We start from the raw sequence: 18655 nt of genomic DNA, 5'->3' as shown, positions 1-18655 counted from the left end.
ATGTGGTTGCCGCTGGCCGGCGCCTCGTCAGCACAGCTCAGACCTCGGGAAATGGACACGGAGGAGCAGGGGGCACCGTGCCCGCGTCTGCCGCGGAGACGGCCCGGGGCAGCTGTGAGACCCGACCCCTCCGAGGCAGACGGTGCTTACCGCGAAAGACAAGCTGGGATTGCAGACAAAACGTGTCCTACGGCACCCCTTTCTGTTTGCTATTGCTGCTGGCTTTGAACTATATGTGGCAAACGGAGAAACTTAGTGGTTGAAGGTTATTTCAGTAATATAATATTGATACGTTATTGACATATATATATATATTTGTATGGAGAAATATGATATAGAAATATAGAGAAATATAGATACCCAACATTCCCAGCATCTAGCAAGCGCTGTGGTGCCTTTGAAGATATCCCGACACGCACACAGGGCACTCACATCTGCATGGAGGAGGCAGTGCCCACACGTAGGTGCTCTCACCTCTGTGTCACTCCTAATCCCCAGGGTGTCCAACGAATGCCAACAGACAGCAGAGAGTTACTAAAAGACGTCAAATTAATCTCTGAGATGATATCGCTGATTCCTACAGCAAGTTGTGCTGTGAACACCCTGGACCACTTCAACAAGGCTGAGCAAGAGCCCAGGCACAACCGGCCTGTGTGGATGAGAGACACGGGAGGAGCCGATTGCTCTCGGAATGACACCTGGAATTCCCCACCCCACACTGACCCTGGGCTGCTTCCCACCTTCAACGTAATAGAAAAAAAAATCCATCGCACTCTGCACATAGTAGCTAAAGTCAACGCAATCTGTTCTGCATTATGCAAAACACAAAGTCCTCCTGTGGCCAGCCAAATGTTTAGCATTAAGCATTTAAAGCTTTCTTTTTTGTTGTTGTTTTTTCTCCCCCCAGTATATGCTGGGTCAGCACAAACGCATCATCGACAAGCAAAAGCGCTTGCCGTTCACAAATAGCTCCGCTCTCTGTGGAATGAAGAAAACAAATTGTTCTTGCACTGGCGGCAACGCGGCCGGGTTTCCAGTGGGTCTGCACGTTGTGGCTGACTGATTTTTAACCGCGTTATGCAAAGGCAGCAGCAGGGCCTCGCCGGACGCGCGGGGAGGATTCCCCATGGAGCAGGAGGGACAGCACCGGGCACGTCCCGCGGGAGCAGCCCAGGATCCCCGGGAGGACCTGGCTGGGCCCATGCAGGACGTTGCTCTCCTCACCCCACATCACCCCCCTGCGGCACGGGTTGCTGTGCCACGCAGCCAGGTTACGGAGCGCTCGTCATGTGTCACTGCAAAGCCAGGTTAACTAAGAGCAGCCTCGCTGCATGGCCCAGGGGCCAGAACTTTGTTCCTCTGGAACCCTCGGGGTGTCCCACAGCCCGTCTCCACCACGGCTGGGAGGGAACCTGGGCTAACAGACTGGGGAGGACTCCCTGGTGGCTCCTGCGCCTGTGGGACCTGCACGCTGCTGGCCCTGGGGAGGGTCCTTCGTGCTCACACGAACCCTGGGCACCCACAGGTCAGGTCCTCTCTCAACCCACAGCTTTGTGTTTCCTCGGCTGACCTGGTTCTAGCACTGGCACGAACTAGAACATGAGAGGCCTGGGGCTGGTGTAAATGAGCCCTGGACATTTGAGACATGTCCACGGGAGAACTCCTTCGGTGAGAGATGTCACTGCCCGTCGGGAGGGTGGCTGAACACTGATCTGGCCCTGAAGCACCTGGGGAACATGGAGAATGTCCCATCCTCGCCTGCCCAGGACAGTGTCCTGGATAGTCCTGCAGTGCTCCCACCAGCGACTGTAGCCCCTGGATCTACATCTGGAGCAGCCTTTGGGGTATGTGGATCCCCCCTACATGAAGTGTGACCCGGGCTGGACACTTAGCAGTTTCCAGCCATTGCCCGCAGCACCTACACTTACTGCCGACCTCTCGGCCTCACCGCTGTCCCGAGGAGGGAAGCAGCCAAAACACCCCATCACCCCATGCCCCGGAGCCCCCACTGCAGCCCTGCAGACCCCTAGATCCCCCTGGCACGCCAGGCTGCCCCCAAAACACCGCGAGCTGCCTTGGAAATGCCCCAGCCCTGCTCCAGAGTACCCCAATCCCCCTGGGACCCCATGCCCAGGGCTGCCCCAACACCCCCCACTGCTCCGGGGTGGCCCAAATACCCCCATGGCCCACGGGGTGTCCCACATCCCCCCAGCGCTCCGGGGCACCCCGAACTGCCCAGGCCCCGCTGCTCTAGGGCGCCCCACATCCCTCCCGCTCCGTGGGGCTCCGAACCCACCCGCATCCCCGGGCAGCCCCGCTCCGTGGGGCTCCGAACCCACCCGCATCCCCGGGCAGCCCCGCACCGGCGGCTCCGTTACGAAACGTGGCCGGGGCGGGCGGGGCGCGGCGCAGCCAATGGCGGCCCCGCCGCCGCTTATGTAAAGGAGGGCCGCGGCGGGCGCCGGTTCCGCGGAACGAGCCGAGCCGAGCCGAACCGAACCGAGCCGGGCCGGGCCGGGGGATGACGACGCCGGTGCCGCCGCGGCTGCCCCCGGCCGTGCTGCGCTGCCCGCGCTGCCGGCGGCTGCTGCGCGAGCCGGTGACCGCGCGCTGCGGCCACTCGCTGTGCGGGCCGTGCGCGGCCGCGGCGCCGCCCGCCCGCTGCCCGCTGTGCCCCGCGCGGCTCCCGCGCGGCCCCGCGCGCCGCAACGTGCTGCTCTGCGGCCTGCTGGCCCGCGCCGCCGCCCGCGGGGGTGAGTGCGGGGCGCGGGGGGACCGGCCGCCTCCCCGGTCACCGCCTGCCGCGTGCGCGGTGGCGGCGCCCGAACCGAGGGCGCGGGGATCCCGTGGGGGCGGCCGGGGGTGCTTCAGGGCCAGCGGGAGGGCTTGGGCCGGCTGGACCCGGGCTGCCGTTCTGGGACACGCTTGGGGCTTTCCCAGAGCGGGGCAGATGCACCTGAACCCCCAGAGCGTGGCGAGAGCACAGCCCTGGCCAGGCTGCAGGGCAAGGGCCTTCCCAGCCCCTCTGGGATGAGATACTGGCCTTCAGGGTGAGGACTGGGCCCGGGGGCTTGGTCTGCTTTGATGTGGGGCTGCCATGGGGCTTTTTGGAGTGTTCTGGTTCAATAAAAGGGGCTGCACAGAGTCCCTGCAGCAGCAGGGAGTCGGGGCGGAGGAAGCAAGAGGTCCCTTCCAGCCGTGCGTTTCTACAGCACCTGATAGCTCCTTTAAAGCAGCTTCTGCTCCTGCAGAGCGAGGCTCTTTGAGTTCTTTCCATAGTCTTTCTCCTCTGCAAATACTGAAAGGACAGGGGAGTCGAGGTTAGGGCAAAGAGGAAAGGGGGATTAGAGCTGCGGTTCATACACCAGTGAGCACACATTCGTTGCTTGAACTCTGGCATGTGCTTGCTGCTTTTGGGATGTGATTTTCCAGCTTGTGATCTGCAGAGCACTTTCAGGCTTGACAGCTTCTTCTGGGCTGCCCTTTGTGCTTTACATTGGTCAGCGCTGCCTCACGAGATCGTGTGGGCTGCTTGGTGTCCCGCTCAGCCGTCCTGCCACAGGGGTTGTTGCCTCTGGCTTTGTACGAACCCCCCAGCCAGCCCTACCCAAAGAACAAACTCTTCTTGATTAGGAGGCTCTAGGCCTAAAATAAATTGTCAACTTTTTATCCTCTGTTTTTTTTTCTTTCTTTTTTTTTTCCTCTAATCAAACAAAATGTGCACTGTAACGAGTAACACAGGAGGACTTACAATGTGCCAGGAGCCTGGAGAGCGCTATCAGTCACTCATCAGCTGCCAGGCCTGCCAGCTGGCTGACGTCCCTAATGTCTAATGATATCATCGATCAGAGTAGCTGCAGCAGAAGAGAAATGCAGAACTTGTAGCCTGATTTTACACATCTTATTTTCACCAAATCCTTTGCTGTATTGCCAGGTAGTGCAAGTGTCTCGCCTGCACATTGGTTCGTGCAGAAAACCAGCTCCTAGACTTTGTACCTGCTTGCTCGTCTCTAGCTGTCACTAAGCGCTGAAGTGTTTTGTCTCTAGGTCCCTGGCATGGGGGCAGTGTCGTAAGTTCCCAGCCTTTCTGAACTGAGCCCTAAGCTCCTAAGGTGAAAAGGGAAAATAAGCTCCGAGTGGCCACGGTTTGCAGAGCAGTGAGAGGCGATGGCCGGGCAGAGCCTCCCTGCACCGCGGCAGGGCACGGCGGGAGGCCGAGGGGCTGTGGGAGCCTGGGCACGGTGACAGGAGCAGCTCTGGGGGACAGTCTCCTGCAAGGCTGTATCAGGGCTGCCTCTTGCCGAGAGTTGAGCTGCCAACCCCAGCGCAAGGCGTCTCTGCAGAGCCCTTTGCCACAGTTCAAAGCTGTTCCTTGCTAACGGTGCGAGTGTGGCCTCAGGTCTTCGGGAAGGGGGAGAAGAGGGTTTTCTGGCTGCTGTCCTGGCCCTGAGGAGAGGGGAGTGTTTAACGCTTCCATCAGGATGCCTGTGCTGTTTCCCTCGTTCTTGGAGGCTGAGTATTCGCAAGGTGAAACGAGCCGTGTTGCAGCCCTGGGTTCAGGAGGATACGGCCGGTGTCCCGAGCTCCTGGCTCCGTTGATGGTCTCGGGAGCGCTGCCTGGTGCGAGGCCGAGGTGTCCATGTGCGCTGTCCTGCAGGGATGTCCCCTTCTCCCCGCGGGACTGGGGTCATCTCTGCGTTCCCCCACCCCAGGAGCAGGTATCTGTAGCCCTCTGCAACCCGTTCAGTGTGGGGCGAGACCCCACATGGGGTTATTGACCCATTGCTGTAGCTGGGAAAGGCAGCAGCGTGGTGGATATAGGTCGTCTCCACAGCAAACTGTGATATAACGGGGTGAGTCTGTGCATCTCCCACAGCTCAAACCCACACGCGTGACCACACCTGGCTTCTGTAATCTGTGTTGCATGGGTGCTGAGGGTGCTGATTTGGTTAGTGCTTGGCTATTAGCTTGGCCTCACCCTTGCCGTGTGCCCCCCAAAACACTGCATTGGTGGTGCAGATGGAAAGGAAGGTGCTAATGGGGTTTCTGTGAGTGGGAGAAAGAAGGTTTTCATGGCCAGCGGCACCCATGGGAGGTGTTTCCCTGCTCTGTGGAGATCCCAGCCGAGATCAGTGAGAATTTGCCTCCTGCAAGCTGGATGAGCAAGAACTGGGTGCAGAATTCCCTACCTCTGTTTTGGGAAATCTCCACCTTTTCTTGTACTTGGAAACACCCTCAGGTCCTGCCCTGGGACGTGTTGATCCACCAGCTTTGCCTTCCTCCCAGCAGTCAGCCCAGCGGGTGCTGGGGCAGACCTGGAGTCCTCCTCGTAGCTCCGCTGGCTTTCCCTCTGCCCCGGGATGGAGCTGGCAAACTGCTGGGTCCAGCAGCTCTCTAGGCGTTGTGGCTGCAGGTCTCCACAGCTGCTGGCCTGTTTTGTAACTTGTTATTGTGGCTCTGCAGGGTGAATCATATTGCAGAACCTCCCATGGCAACAGCCACCATTGGGAGGATGTACGTGATCCACCCTGCAGCTGTGTCCCTAAAGGATGGCTGTAAGCACAGACACCGTCACGAGCAAACAAGTAGACGCTGAAACAGCCCCAAGGCCTCAGTGGGACCCTGTGGCTGAGAATTTCCCAGGGCAATAGGGAATACTGAGGGAGAAATAAAGAAATCTGTAGATAGGTGTTTAGAGGAGATGAGCACCTTGCAGAAGGCTCTGTCCTGCCAGAAAAGTTGTTCAGGAGCTGTTTAGCCTAAGGGCTGCTGCAGCAGCAGTTGTCCCAGCATGGCAAGGTCTCCTCAGGTCCAGCAGTGGCAGCTCAGGGCGTAGATCTCTGGGGACTCGTGGCACAAGTGATGACACTTCTGTTTCCAGTCGCAGATGATGCTTCCCTGCAGCTGCGCCAGGCAGAGGCCTGTGTGACACTGGGACAGTATCCCGAGGCGCTGGAGGACCTGGACGTGGTGTGCAGGATGAAGCCTGGAGATGGTGAGGTGAGCAGTGGGGCATGGGTACCGCTCCTTGCTCTGGCAACAGGAGATTTGGGGGCAAAAGCCTTGGGGAAAGGGCTGCTGTGCTGCTTCCCGAGCTGCGTCCCTAGGCCAGGCTAGGAGAAAGCCCTGCCTCAGCTTGGCTACTTTGACCCAGCCTCGGACTGAAAAAAATACTGGAAAAGAGTGTTGCCTGTGTCTGGTAGTCAGCCCATGTTTCGCTCTGCAGGGCTTCTTCAGGAAAGGGAAGGTGCTTCTGGAGCTGGGACGGAGAGCCGAGGCCCGGCTGGCGTTTGAGCACTGCCTTGCGCTGAGTCCCGCTTTTCCCGCTGCTCGGAGCGAGCTGGACAAGGTGGGAAGGGCCGCGCCGAGGCCGAGCTCTGCTCCGAGCTGTCGTGTGCTGTTCCGTGCCCTCGTGTGGCCCGTGGGACCAGCTTGGCCTCCGAAGGGCCAGGAGCGCGGGGGCCGGTTCCCCATGCAGCTGGCACTGGTGCACGGGCAAATTCACATGGGGAAAAGTGCCCTCCTGTCTGCAAGTCTGTGGTTCTTGCAGGGTTTAGCTGGTGACGTGGGCAAGTGTCCAGGCCTATAGACAGTGTCGGTGACAACCAGCACCAAAACAGCCAGCTAGAAGCTGTTGGTAGCGGCTTGGAGTCTTCTCTGCGTCTGGTTTCGATCCAGCACCGAACCCAGTACTGAAATCACTGTCACCACCTCTCAGGGGCAGGGGATTGAGGAAGATTGGGTGCCTCCTGATCGCTTGTTCCTTTCTGGTTCTTTTGGGTGGCAGAGAACATGATTTCCAGCCTATTAAACCTGCCTTTTTCACTGCCTCGTGCCACTATCTATCCTAGTCTGTCTTGGGCACTGGTTTGGTGGAGGGCTCAGCTAATCTTGAAACAAGATGCCCATACTGTGCCCTTGTGGGCTGTGGGGAATAAGAGGTTTGGTTTAGGACTTGGGAAGGATTGTATATTGCAGGCTGTGCATTCCCGATCCCCTCTCCGAGGTATCACAACTGACCCGTGTCCTGTCCTTGCAGATCCTTGCACAGGATGATTCTCCTTGTCCAAGCTCACCTGGAGAGCTCCCAGCTGCTGCCCATGAGGGCACATCCAGCACCGGAGCAGGGGAAGAAGCATGGAGCACTGGGTCTGCATCCTCCCCTGCACAAGAGCATGCTCAGGTGAGGAATCCTGCAGTGCTCTGAGGCAGCGATGGGACCTACTTACTGTCCCTTTGGGACGTCCCAGATCAGGGTCTCCCTGTTTGAGCATCCAGCATAACCAACAGGTCAATCCATAATAATGCACAGGAATGCTCCTGGTACCACGGGCTCTGCTGTGTAGACGGGGCTGGGTGAAGCACAGAGGGAGCAGGGGCATCAGGCTTGACTCTTGTTTTTTTCTTTCTTTTTTTTTTTTTTTTTTTTCCTTTGCATTTTCCAGGATCAGGAGGGACCAATGGAGAATGGCAAAGGGGACACTGTCCCTAGGGGTGGGCAGTTGATGCACAACCTTTCCCCATTGAAGAGACAGCAAGACTCAGATGCAGAGAGCCAGGAAAGGCCATTGTCAGGTAAGTGTCATTAGAGGTACCAGGATCTCACCTTGGGTGAAATTCCTGTTTAAAACGCATTTAGATGCTGAAATCTTGTTTGTGATGTGCCAGACAAGTGAGCTGAGATCCCAGGAATGCACGATGGGGCAGCTCAAACCATCGTGCTTGTCACACATGGAGGCAAGGGGGTCTGATATCCCTTTATTGACCTGCTTAAAGTATACCGGATCTCTGGACCTGTTTTAAAAACCTCTAGCAAAAAGTAGATACCATTTGTTCCTTTGGATATGTGGAGTCACAGGGTGACTTCCTTTGAATTGCTGTGCCCAAAGCCTGCAGGGGCTCAGTGCCTGAGCAGAGGTGCCAACAGTCACTCATCCAGCATGTCTTGTCCCCTAGTCTGCCCTGCCAGCCTGGTGTGTCCTGGTGAGAGGAACAGGGTGGAATCCTGCACGCTGTGCGAGGCAGGATACCAGAACATTCCTGCTTGTCTTGGCACTGAGGAAAGCCTCAGCACGTCTCCCAGGGAGTGGTGTTTTTCCTTCTCTTTCTCCCAGCAGACAGTGACGAGGAGGCAGCAGCAGCAGATGACCAGCTGTACCTGGGGGACCTGCTGAGCCTATCCGACCTGGAGTGCTCCCTGTGCATCCGGTGAGCTTCCCACACGGTGAGCTGTCGGGACGAAGAACAGGCTCCTGCCAGGGTTTGTTTCCTTGCCTGGAGCTTTCTTCACACCCTAGCAGCACCACACAAACACAGATTAAAGGATAAGAGAAAAGTGAGGAGGAAGGTATGGAAGCGGGCTTTCCCCTCTAAGACTTGGAAGAACTTATATCCACTCCCTTGGACCCCAAATTTCTATGTCTGTGTTGCTCATAGCATCAGTGCAGAGGTGGGGATGTTCAGTGGGGTCAGAGATCTTAAGCAGTGGTTGCTGTTTGTAGCCACAGCCCAGAACAGGAAGGCTCTGCCTGCTAACACAGCCGTTGCAGCCCCAGAGAGGGGAATTAGCCACGTTCTGCACGCAGGAGGTGGGAGAGGAGACGGGGGCAGAGCACGTGCCTGGGTGCTGTGAGTGAGCACACGGCCAGGGGACATGTTGAGGTGATCTCCAGCGTGTCGCAGCACCCTGAGCAGTTGTGCAAACACCCTCCTGTTGGAGTTTCACGGCCCTACGTGCAGGATGGTGCAGGGCTGCTGTGTGGGCCCAGCACGAGGGGATGGCTGCCTGTGAGCAGGGGCCAGACCAGAGCTGCATCTGGTGTGGGGTAGGTGAGCCGAGATTTCGTGCTGCGTCTGAGCAAGGAGATGTCAGGCTCGGGAGGAATTTGGGTTCAGTAGGCAAATGAAGAAGGAAATAACAATTTGCATCATCTGTAGGTGACTCCCACTCGTGTCTCAACATCTCCAAGCAGAGCTTTTCTGAGCCCATTTCACTCCTGGTCCTGGAGTCACCTGTGAGCAACCTGAGTGACTTGCAGCCTGCTCTGCTCTTGGAGCTGGGGGAGAAGGAAACACTTGATGTGGCTTACAGCATTGTGCGAGTCCAGCAGTCTGATCTCAGACTCGTGGTTAAAAAATAAACACGTTAGGAACTTTTTGGTTAATGGGAGCTATAAGCAAAGTTTAGCTATGCAGCTTTAGTGAAGGCAAACTTCACAACTGTGTATTGCTTGACCATGGAAAACACAGCATGAAATGGCTTTCTGTGGTGCCTTACTCCTCCTTGAAGGAGGCTCCCTTCAATCTGTTGACTTTGGGGTTGTTTTGCAGCTTGTTCTTCGAGCCCGTCACGACGCCGTGTGGTCACACGTTCTGCAAGGAGTGCCTGGAGCGCTGCCTGGACCACAGGCCCAACTGCCCCCTCTGCAAGCAGAGCCTGAGGGAGGTGAGGCCGTGCCCGCCGCGATGGATCCCGAGGGAGAGCCGGGCTCCGCTGGCTCCGGCTGCACCAGGGCGCTGGGCCTGGAGCGCCCCAAGGCTCCTCCGACACAGGGGCATCGGCTTCACTCCTGTGGGAAGGGCCACACAGTTTGTAATCAAGCCCAAGGGATTCATTTTCACAGGATACCCCAGTGGATTAGTGAGACTGTAAATAAGACCAAGAAAGAAAAAAGTTAATGCTACTAATATTTAAAAATTGAAATGGATGGAATTGTGGTGTAACCTTTAATGAGAAGGTCTTCAGACGAGACCGTCAGGGAAATCAGGTTGTCATACAAGGACTGCATTGCTGAGACAGGACTTTGCCTTAGATGGGCCATAGGACTAAACCAGAGCAGTTCCCTGCGCCTGGAAGCTGTGGTAGTTCTGACCTCTAGCCCTGCTAGATGGCTGCAGAGTGTCACATCAGTCACTTTTATCTTTGCTATTCTGATCTAAAATTACCCTCAGCTCCCATAACAGTGAGTGACTGGGAGCTCGGGGGCTCAGGGGCTCCCCTCCTGCTCTTACACAACCTCTTTCTGGGCTTCCTTTCTCTCAGTACCTCAGGGCTGGCAGTTACAAGCCCACGGTGCTGCTGCAGGAGATCATGCTGGCCGCCTTCCCCGCGCAGCTGGCCGAGCGCAGCGCGCTGCACCAGGCCGAGATGGCCGAGCTCTCCAAGTAAGCCGGGACGGTCGCGGGTGCCCGTGTTCCTGCAGGGAGGCAGGGCAGGGGCTGCCTGTGCCATGGAGTGTCGCTGTGTCCCAGTTCTGCTCCAGCTGCGTCCGTCCTGCCGCCAGGAGCGGGACACAGCCCTGCTGGGAGGCTCCAGATGTGCCTGGGGGACATGTGGGAATGAGGGGCTGGCCTGGGGACAGAGCCTGTCCTTGGTGATCTGAGTAGAGGCTCTAGTGTCAGCCTGAGCTGGAATATCCCTTCTTGGGACACAGTACCTGCAGATCTGCTTCAGGAGGGCAGCCGGGGTCCCAGCTGGCGCTCGGTGGGAGATGCTTCTTGAAGGTCTCACGTCCTTCCTCCTCTCCTGCAGTCTGACCAAGAACATCCCCATCTTCGTGTGCACCATGTCCTTCCCGGGCGTCTCATGCCCTCTGCACGTCTTCGAGCCCCGCTACCGCCTCATGATGCGGCGCTGCCAGGAGACCGGCACCAGGAGGTTTGGCATGTGCGTCTATGAGAATGGAAAGAGGTGAGTCCCGCGGCAAGGCAGCTCTCCTGCCCTTCCTGTGCTGCTTGTTTGCCCCTCTGGGTCAGTCCCAGCATCTTCTCTGTCCAGGAGCACGCAGAAAGCTGCATAGCTGGTGAGATGTCAGAGGTACTGACGTAAGGGATAGTGTGGAGCTACACTGGGCCGTGGGGACAGGAGTTGAGCCTGCAGCTCTGTGTGGGGCTCCTGATGACTCAGCTGGGAGTCACCCATCTCACTTGGTGCCTTTCAGAGGTGCTAAGTCACCCCATTCCCTTTAGAAGGACTCCAGTTCAGAGGGGGTGTTAGCTGCAAGTCTCTCCAATCCTGACGGTACCAAGAGGAGGAGCAGGGTGCAGCTGGGAAGTCTCTGACCTGCATGGTTGTCTGGCTGTGTCTTTCAGCTTCTGTTAGTGATCACTTTAAAGTTGTCCTATATCTTAAACTCTGTCCTTAACAAGCTCCAACTGCTCATCGTGAAAAACCAGGACACTGGGTTAAATGGGCTTTTGTTTGATGCCAAGTGGCAACATTTGGATTTGTAGTGAAACCTGCAGATCTCAGGTGGGCTGCATCTCTAGGCTACTAACCCAAGAACTGACAAATATGTATCTTTACATGGACAAATCCTCCCTGTGATCCAGTCCTTCTCTAGTGAGATAAGACTTTGGGAGGATGTCTCAGCAAGGGGTAGTTGGTTCAGGACCTCTGGATGTCAGGGCACAATGAGGATGTTGGTATTGGGCAGATCCAAGGGAGCCGTGTGTGTGTGCAGGCAGTGTCCCCTCTATTCCCTCTCCTCTTAGCTGCCAGTGATAACTCAGAGCTGCTCTCTGCTCCCTTCTAGCCCCCTTGTTGCTGGGGCTGCTCCTTTGTGGAGGTGATGTGATGGGAAAAAGCAGCTCTCCCACCACTGGCACCCCTGCTCACGCCTCCTTTTCTCTCCGTCGCTTACCCCAGCTTTGCTGACTATGGCTGCATGCTGGAGATTCAGCAGATTGAGTTTCTGGCAGATGGAAGATCCCTGGTGGATGCGATAGGGAGGCGGCGGTTCCGGGTGCTGAGACGGGGCCACAGGGATGGCTACGACACGGCCGATATTGAGTATCTGGAGGACAAGAAGGTGAGGGAAGGACCAGGGCAGAAATCTCCATTGCAGGGGGACAATCCTACATGCTTCTGGGGCACAGGGTGGCTGTCTCTGCCCGTGGCATCCTTCATACTGAATCCTGGCTGAATCCAGGCATGGATTCCAGTCTCGCCAGCTTTGCTGGCCTCCTCATACAGGAGTTGAGTGCAAAGCTGGATGTGGAACGGGGAGGTCATCTTGGCTGCAAAACCCTGGGAGCTGCTGGTTGTGGCTAGTGAAGCCAGGTTGTGGTGTGTGAATCCTCCTCCTGCTTTGTGCTGTGTTGCTCAGTCTCAGCAAACACTCCGGAGAGCGGATGAGGTGCTGTAGGTGGGTGCAGCAGGAATGCATTGGCTGTTTGCCTCGTGGGCTCTTCTCCATGGTGTTTTCCTCCTCCCATGCAGCCCTTTTCTGCTCTTTCCTCCACGCAGGTGGACGGGGAGGAGCTGGAGGAGCTGCAGCGCCTGCATGAGAGCACCTACCGTTTGGCGCAGAGGTTTTGTGAGCAGGGAGATGGTGCCTCTAGACACACTTTGGTGCAGCACGGATCCCTGCCAGAGAAGGAGGAGGACATCCAGGTGAAAGACGAGAAAAAGCAGACCCCGTGTTTCACTTTTTACTGTTTACTGCACTTAGAGGTATTTTAGGGCTTGTTTGTTAAGCAGCTTAGCATTTCTGTGTTTTTAAACTGTTCTTGGAAACCACGTACTGAGTTTTATAAACTTTCCCTGAGTCCTCATGTCAAAGTAAAAACTGAGCTGCCTGGATTTGAAACCACTTGGGGATGGTGGTGGGGAAAACCCAGAAAAACAACCAACTCCATGAATCTGTGGGCTCCTTTCTTATCTTTTTATTGGAGAAAGCCATTGCTGGCTTGAAAAGGGGTGCTAGCCAGACAGGATCCAATTCGCTTGCTTTGTCAAATTCATTTTGAAAGGTTGTTTGCTTTTGAAGAAAGAGCTTCCTGCCCAGACCACTGCAGATAGGCTCTTCCCGCGTGTGCCCAGTGTGTCCCCTGGTCAAGCTGTCCTGCAGCAGCCGTGCCAACGCAGTGCTCACAACTGCAAAGTGACCGTCTCGCTCCTCCGAGCAGACTCTTTCCCTCTTAAACTGGCTCACACTTTGCAGGAGCATTTTCCAAAAGCTTTGCCCAGCTCTTGTGCCCAGTCTGGCCTGTGCTTCCCTTGTTAGAGCAGTTGAGTGACGCTGGGGCAAACACGCGGCCAGGGCAGCTCCTGGGGGGCCTCCCCTTGCCCCCAGCCTGGGCAGAGCCCGAGCCCCGTCGCAGGGTCTGGGCTGGTCGAGGTGCTGCCAGGGCTGCAGAGCAGAGCCTGCCCTGTGCTTTGCAAGGGAGTTGTCTAAAGACAAACAAAGGCACCAGATATTTCTGTGTCTCTGGTGTAGACTCTTTCCTGATTGCTGCTGTGTCTGGAGGCTCCCTGGAGTATTTTTGTCTGGAAATTGAATTCCTTTATCCAGCAGTTTCAAGCCTGAGCAGACAAAAGGGCCATTCAAATGAATACCTTAGCCAAAGCTGGCTTTGCCGCAGCAGCCTCCCCGCTGACAGGAGCACATTTTTCCTATCGGAGATGCTGCCCAAAGACTTTGCCTGATGCGGGTGTTTCTCTTTCCTCTCTCTGCCCATTAGGGTTCTGCTGATGGACCCGCGTGGTGCTGGTGGCTCCTCTCCGTGCTGCCCCTCGACCCATCCCACCAGCTGCTGCTCTTCTCCACGACGTCGCTGCGGGCCCGGCTGGCCCAGCTGCAGCGCGTCCTCACGGCGCTGCTGCCCCTGCCCGGCCCCCCCGGCCAGCCCTGAGGGTGCCCGCAGGGACGGTGGCACCCAGCCGCTCTCCTTATGTTTTCCCGTGGTTTTAGCACCGTTGGGTTCCCACAGAGCGACCTCAGCAGCGAGCTGGGCACCGCTGCCCTGGGGCTGCCGCCGCTCCGTCCGTGTTGGCCGTGGGAGCCATGGACACGCTGCATGGCCAGGGTGAACCCGGCGAGTCCCACAACAGGCACCCGCCAAAACCGGGTTATGGCCCAGGAACCAGAATCCCTCCATGAGCCACTTTGGTGCCAAGGAAGGTGCAGAAATGAGTGCCAGGACCCCCTTGGCTTTGGCTCTTCCTGTTTGAAGAGCAGCATAGCTTTGTAGTAAAGCAGCCTGCCCTGCACAGCAGGGGAAGAGGGTGTTTAGAAGCTTTGGAGGTGCTGTGCCAGGATGTGGAGAGGTCTATCCAGCTTTTGCAGAGCTGAAGATTCAGCCTCCATTTATGAGTCTGACCTGATCGTCCTCAAAACTAAACTGAAGGGTAAATTAATCTGGATCTCCCAATTCTGTTTCCTGTAGTCTCCTTGGTGCTGCAGTGAAGCAATGTGGCTCTAGAGCCAAGTGCATCCCGGTCTGCACATCTCTCCCTCCGGGTCCGTTTAGCTCCATGCCGGCCTGGCAGGGAGCACCCGGGTACGGAGCTGCGTGGGGATGTTGTGGCTGTGTGGCTTGAGGAAGCCTCATCTTCAAGTGCTGTGGGGTGGATGGGTTTGGTGCTCGTGCCTGCTCCCCACGCAGATGGCAGCTGTGGGTCCTGCTTGGGCTCAGACTGCGGTTTTGACCCGGTCTCAGGGAGATGGGTTGAAGGAACCAGCCATGTGGGAGAATTAGGCCTGGAAGTGTTTTGGGGAAACATTCTGCTCCTTTGTGCGCACAGCTCTGTGCCCAATGTTTCCTGGAAAGGAAATGGGGATCCGAGCAGCAACTATGCCTGGTAAGGAGCCCCCAAAACACTTTGGATGATACAAGTCAGGCGGCCAAACCTCTGGGGAGGGCTGGGAAAGGCAGTACACAGGGGTCCGGGCTGTGCACCCTGCACGGGGCACAGAGTGCAGGCTGCACGTCCCCGGTGTCCCTGGTGTCCCTGCTGCTCACCACGGAGCGCGGCAGGAGAGCAGCATCCCCTGGGCAGACAGGGGCTCTTCTCCCTAGAAGTCCTGAAGACTTGAGATTTTTGTCTCCCATCCATTATGTCAGTAAGGTTGATTGGAAATTTGGGAGTAATACCCGCTTAGTGAATCATTGGATTAAATCTTTTCTGGAATCTTATCCCTGTCTTTCCCCTATGCTTCATATGCCGTGTGGGGTCTCTGCAAGCTGTTGTGTGTGGGATAGAGTTGGGTTGGGGCTCCAGCGCTCCCCGCTCTGTGAATGGCACCCACGGGTGCACCCTCAGCGCTGGGTTCCCTCCTGCCGGGGCTGCTGCAGAGCCCCTGCTCCCGAGGGGCTGAGGGCAGCGTGCGCCTGGATTCGCTCCTCTGCCCTGGAGCTGTGTCCGCTCCGGCTTTGCCGCTGTTTTGTGGAGCGGGGTCACCCCCCAGGGGACGGCCGGCTCCTCCGGAGCCATGGGCTGTCCCAGGGCAGCGTGTGTGGCTGGTTCCCACCGCTGAGTTTTGGTAAGTGCCTTTCTTTGCTGCAGGGCAGGGTGAGCTGGGAGCTCCCCGCGTGCCCGCGGAGCTGCTGCCGTGCCCTGTGCAGGAGCGGTGACGGAGCGAGGGGGACACAGGGCAGCGTGTGGCTGCCCTGCTCATGAGGGCTCCGGGTTAGGAGAGAACCAGAGCCCAAGGCCACTCCTGCCTGGCCTTTTGGGGGAAGAGACTTGGACAAATCACTCCAGTTTGCTTGGGGTATCTTTGTGGCTGGTATTAATATTTCCCCTCTTTGAATTAAGTGTTTTCTCTGGTCACTGAAACAAAATACCACCAGCAAAACAGGCCTTTGCCTTTTGGCTGTGCCCTGAGGGCAGGACTCAGGGTGCTGGGGCATCACCGGGTGCTTCAGGGGGAGAAGGGAGGTGCTGGCCCTCACTGTGGCACCCGAGAAGCACTTGGTGGTCACAGCCTGCAAGTGTCAGATGGCGAGGAGGAGAGGGGAAGGAAACAAAAAAGGGGTGAAAATGAACCTGGCTGCAGCTACAGAGATGCTGCTTGGCACTGTAGGTACCCTTAAAACATCCCGTGTTTCAGAACAGCGTGTCCTAGGATATGTTATGGGCTCTATGAAGAGCAGGTGCTCCGGTTTCGCCCTCAGCAAGGCCAGGCTGTGCCTGGAGAGGCCCCAGCTTGTGCCTGCAGCCTCCGGGCCTGGGCTTTGTGGAAGAAATGGGAAACAAATCTGTTGTGGGAGCAGCCCCCGCTGCAGCCTCCTCCCGCGGCGGGAGTGCGAACCAAACCACCGGCGTCTGCAGAAACGGGTTTAAAAATAAAACAAGCTGCAACTCTGCTGAGGAGGAGGAGCTGCTGCTGGCTCTGCTCCGTTGCCGTGGGGGGTTCAGCTGCGGAGGAGGCCGCGTCCAGCAGCGTTCGGGGCTCGCCCGGCCGCGGCTCCCCGTGCCGTGCGGCCCTGCTCCGCTAGGTGTCAGGAAGAGGCCGGGTGTGCGTGACAGGGACGCGCGGCGGGGACGGGGACCAGCCGCGGGTGTCACGGGGAGAGCTGGCACCCCCTTGTCCCACCCTGGGGTGCCCTGTCCTGCCGCGCTGTGCGCAGGTGGCCCCGCCGTGCGCGGCTGTCCCCGCCGGACCGGGGTGACGGGTGGTTGTGCCGAGGGTGGATGTGGTTTTGGGGAGCAGCCGTGTCTGCGCTCCGCGTAGCACCGTGCCCTGTGCAGCATCCTCCTGCCTCGGAGCCCTGCCCGGGCACGGGGACACCCGTGTCCCCATGGGGACTGTGCGGTGGACGCTGGGCTCGTCGCTGCCTCCCACGAGATGTTTCCAGCATCTCTGGACCAGGCTCCGCACAGGCCCCGTCACCTCCCCTACGGCAGCAGGAGCCGCGGGGAGGTGGGTCTGGACGAGACAACTTCCACCCCAACAGGGTGGGCAAGTGATTAGCAAAGGTGGCAAGTAACTAATGCTGCGGGTGCCAGGCTGTTCCTGGCGTTCCTGTAGCGAGTGGGGTTGCTCCAAGCTGATTAAACCAGCCAGGGCTTGAGAGAGCAGAAAATCAACACGAGGTGGTAAGATCCTTTCCTCTAGGCACGCTGTGCCCATGAGGGAAGTGGAGCACCTTACGCTTTAAGGCTAGTAAAGGTGGAAAGAAAGGGGAAAAATGGCACCTGGTTTCTCCATACTTTAGTTGGCACAATGACTGTGTGATCATATTATACCTGCCTTTTTTTTTTTTTTTTTTTAAGAAAAATAAGGAAAACACTGAAGACAGCTGTAGCTTCTTGTTCACAAGAACCCCCCCACAGGGTATATTCAGAGCCAGAGAAAGACCAGTGATCAGTGCTGAGAAACAAATTGCTTTCAAGGCGCTGCTGGAGTGGTCTGAGCGGGACCCGCCAGTTCCCCAGGGAATCGGCCCCGTGCTCTGCTCCACACGGAGCACGTGCAGCACGAAATCAGTCCTGGTGTTCGTGGAGCGACCGCTGGGAAGGTGACTCGGAGCAGGGATGGGTTCGGAGCCGGCCGGGTGCCCTTGTGCGGCCGCCCCGTCTCCTGCCACATGGAGGAGGTACCTGAGCCTGCCCCTGCGTGAGGAGGGAGAAATACTCGCTGCTTTAATAATCCATTTTAAAAGCCTGTCCCAGTAAATCTATTTATTCTAATAGCTTTCTCAATGGGGAAGGATGTGTCCCCAATCACACTGACCCAACTCAGCAAGGCTGGTGCCTGCTGGCATGGGCTGGAGGGGACCTGCGTGGGGGACAGGCCTGGCAGGGCCGAGCCCAGATGCGACCATGTCCCGGGATGCCACAGCAATGCAGAGCAGCCCCACTAGTGCTAATGCCCCAGCTGGGGGTGTGAAGTTGTAATGAACACCAATTTGCTTCAGGCTGGACGTGCAGGATGCTGAGAGGTGTCCTCGGGAGCTGGCAGGCTGGGAATGGGCTGGGCTGTTGTCTGTTGTGGCTGGTGGGACCAACAGCCCCTCTCCATCCAGGCACGATCTCCTTGGAGCTGGCAACCGAAGCGACTGCTGCCGTGAAACCGTGTCCACGATCATCTCCATCACCAAGGCCCGGTGAGGTGTACGGAGGGATGGAGGTGAGAGAAGGTTGTGCACTTCAGGTGAGGTAACGAGTGCAGGAGAAACGATCCCCAAGGGCCCGTGTCCCGCACGGTGCCCTCCCTCGGCTGCCCTCGGAGCGGCCGACCTGCTCCCTGCCGCGCTAATGCCCTGGGTGTGATTTATGATTTCACCAAACCGTTCCAGCCGAGGCAAAATATTTACAGGGCTGATTAAATACAGGGAAAATGGGAAACTTGTTAAGAGTGTGGAAGTTATACAAATGGAGCTTTATTAAAATAAAATGTGGCTTTTAGCAAGGACAGCTCTCTCAGCTGTTCTCTGTTTACCTTAATTGTTTCCCTCCATTAATTACCGTCTGAGAAGGAGACTTGTGCAAATTGAAATAAATTAATCGAATTTGTTTAGAGTTTTGTGTGGCTGGCTTATGGGGATTGCAATTAAGCCAGCATGTTTGGGGTATTAAATTACATCTCCCAGCCCTGTTCCTCCCTCTGCAAGTGCTGGAACGTGCAAAGGCAGGAGGCAGCAACAATTAGAAGATAAACAAGCGTTGTGATCAATTGTCATTTCAGTTCCTGTGCCTCAGGAATCTCGCTCCTCACAAGGATTACAGCTTATCCCTTAATAAATGCAGTCGGGCTCCGTGCAAGGAGAGGTAAAGGGGAGACGTGGAGGACTCGGCGCAGCAGAGCCGATGGAGCTGATCTGCACCCTGTGCCCTGGCATGGAGGCAGGGAGCACGGAGGCTGTCGCCGATTCCCGGCTCTGCCCTGGGAACGCTGCTGTGGTGGGAGCGTGGGCCCATCCCTTG

The 18655-nt window shown here is 57.2% G+C and overlaps 1 protein-coding gene across 1 annotated transcript; it reads left to right on the top strand.

Moving 5' to 3' along the window:
- On the top strand, positions 1–13635 carry LOC104571243 (LON peptidase N-terminal domain and RING finger protein 3). The gene is made up of 13 exons (XM_088536949.1): positions 1–114; positions 908–1036; positions 2597–2753; positions 5882–6000; positions 7040–7183; positions 7446–7575; positions 8118–8208; positions 9331–9445; positions 10043–10164; positions 10532–10690; positions 11648–11810; positions 12248–12394; positions 13465–13635. Exons 1-13 carry the CDS (start codon positions 1–3, stop codon positions 13633–13635), a joined length of 1761 nt encoding a protein of 586 aa, XP_088393075.1.
- Positions 13636–18655: the final 5020 nt, after the last annotated feature.

The sequence above is a fragment of the Tinamus guttatus genome, unplaced genomic scaffold, assembly GCF_059628265.1.
Source record: "Tinamus guttatus ecotype Peru unplaced genomic scaffold, ASM5962826v1 Tinamus_guttatus_pri_ptg000710l, whole genome shotgun sequence".
NCBI lineage: Eukaryota > Metazoa > Chordata > Aves > Tinamiformes > Tinamidae > Tinamus > Tinamus guttatus.
This window is presented reverse-complemented; position numbering and strand designations above follow the sequence as displayed.